General features: G+C 33.7%; 1 protein-coding gene across 1 annotated transcript in view; it reads left to right on the forward strand.

Moving 5' to 3' along the window:
• LOC111083419 (flocculation protein FLO11-like) overlaps positions 1–1,697 on the forward strand; it is a 10,191-nt gene extending 8,494 nt beyond the window's left edge. The window contains exon 2 of the mRNA XM_022379929.1: positions 790–1,697. Within this exon, the coding sequence (XP_022235637.1) occupies positions 790–1,697 (908 nt within the window). The remainder of the gene's footprint in view (positions 1–789) is intronic.
• The last annotated feature ends 229 nt before the right edge of the window (positions 1,698–1,926 follow it).

The raw sequence follows: 1,926 nt of genomic DNA on the forward strand, positions 1-1,926 counted from the left end.
TACAGTTCTAGTTTTATACAGATCTAGTTTTATACAGTTCTAGTTTTATACAGTTCTAGTTTTATACAGTTCTAGTTTTATACTGTTCTAGTTTTATACAGATCTAGTTTTATACAGTTCTAGTTTTATACAGTTCTAGTTTTATACAGATCTAGTTTTATACAGTTCTAGTTTTATACAGTTCTAGTTTTATAAATCGTAATTTCTTCTTTCATTCTATAGTTCAGTATTACATATCAAAATATTTTATGATTTACCATTTGATATTTGAATGCCTAAAGAAGTTATTTGTTTTATCAATAGTGTTTCAATTCGATTCTGTATATATATATATGCATGTTGTGTGTGTGTGTGCATATATATGTGCATAATACACATGTGTGTATGTGTGTACTTTCGATATTTGATCCCCATTTTACCCTTTTTTTGAAATGTACGCACCATTTAATGGTCTTTATTGTGCTTATGGTTTTTGTTGATAGTTTAATATCTACATTATTTTTGCTCAGCCAGTTTTCGCTGTTTATTGTTTACATCTAACAAGTAATCCATGATTGACATTCCTGTTTATCTATGAATGTGTAAATTAATGCCATCGTTGCACAAACTTCGCTGAATCTCAGTAACTCATTTATCTTACCAAAACTTATCATTTTCGTTCATCAATACGATCGAACATAACTTATGTAACCTAGGTAATAGTTATAATCATACGTTTTTTTGATTCGACTTTAATGATCTGAGTAATAAGAGTAAATCTTAAAGTTTAAAAACAAATTTATTTTTCAGATCAAGGTGGTATAAATGGACAACGTGCTGTTACAGAACCTCCAAGGTATGATCCACCTCCCACTTATGAGGAGGTATTAAAATTTTACCTCCCACCACCCCCAGCTTATAATACTATTGTTGAAAGAGCCTCAACTTCTCAAGTTTCTACGTATGGATTTGAAAATGCTGGCTTTATTCCCGAAACATATCAGTCAGCTCCTTGCACTAGTCAAAGGACAATAGAAACAGATGTTTCTGCTCTTGGAAATATTGATATGCTTTCCACGTCTCTTTCTGATACTGCTACTTGCAGAGCACTAGAAGGAAATATTGGTCCACTAATAACATTGGAAATCTCTAACGTAGAATTATTCCAAGCTGATAGTACCGCATCCAGCATACTGAATGAAAATTCCTTAACTGATACTGTTGTACCAACATCTACAAGTAATGCTTGTGTAAGGTCATCTCAAATGGACACTACCACCTCCAACACACTGAATGAAAATTCCTTAACTGATACTGTTGTACCAATACCTACAAGTAATGCCTGTGTCAGGTCATCTCAGGTGGACACTACCACCTCCAACACACTGAAAGAAAATTCCTTAACTGATACTGTAGTACCAATACCTACAAGTAATGCCTGTGTCAGGTCATCTCAGGTGAACACTGCCACCTCCAACACACTGAAAGAAAATTCCTTAACTGATACTGTAGTACCAATACCTACAAGTAATGCCTGTGTCAGGTCATCTCAGGTGAACACTGCCACCTCCAACACACTGAAAGAAAATTCCTTAACAGATACTGTAGTACCAACATCTACAAGTAATGCCTGTGTAAGGTCATCTCAGGTGGACACTACCACCTCCAACACTCTGAAAGAAAATTCCTTAACTGATAATTCAAGTATTCTGGTCTAGTGTATATAGTACAGAAAAAAATAATTATAGAAGTTTTAAGGAAACTACGCCACGAATACCTTTAATGAAACTAATCTTGAACCAGATGCGGTTTATTTTCAGAATATTGAAATACTTCTAAACTCTGCTACAGCTAAGGTTGTTCAAACAGAATTAAATTAATTACTGCATCAGTATTACTTGGATAACTTTGTCAAATCTTATAAAAAATATCATCATTGGCCCACAT

Source organism: Limulus polyphemus, unplaced genomic scaffold, assembly GCF_000517525.1.
Source record: "Limulus polyphemus unplaced genomic scaffold, Limulus_polyphemus-2.1.2 Scaffold9434, whole genome shotgun sequence".
Taxonomy (NCBI): Eukaryota; Metazoa; Arthropoda; class Merostomata; order Xiphosura; family Limulidae; genus Limulus; species Limulus polyphemus.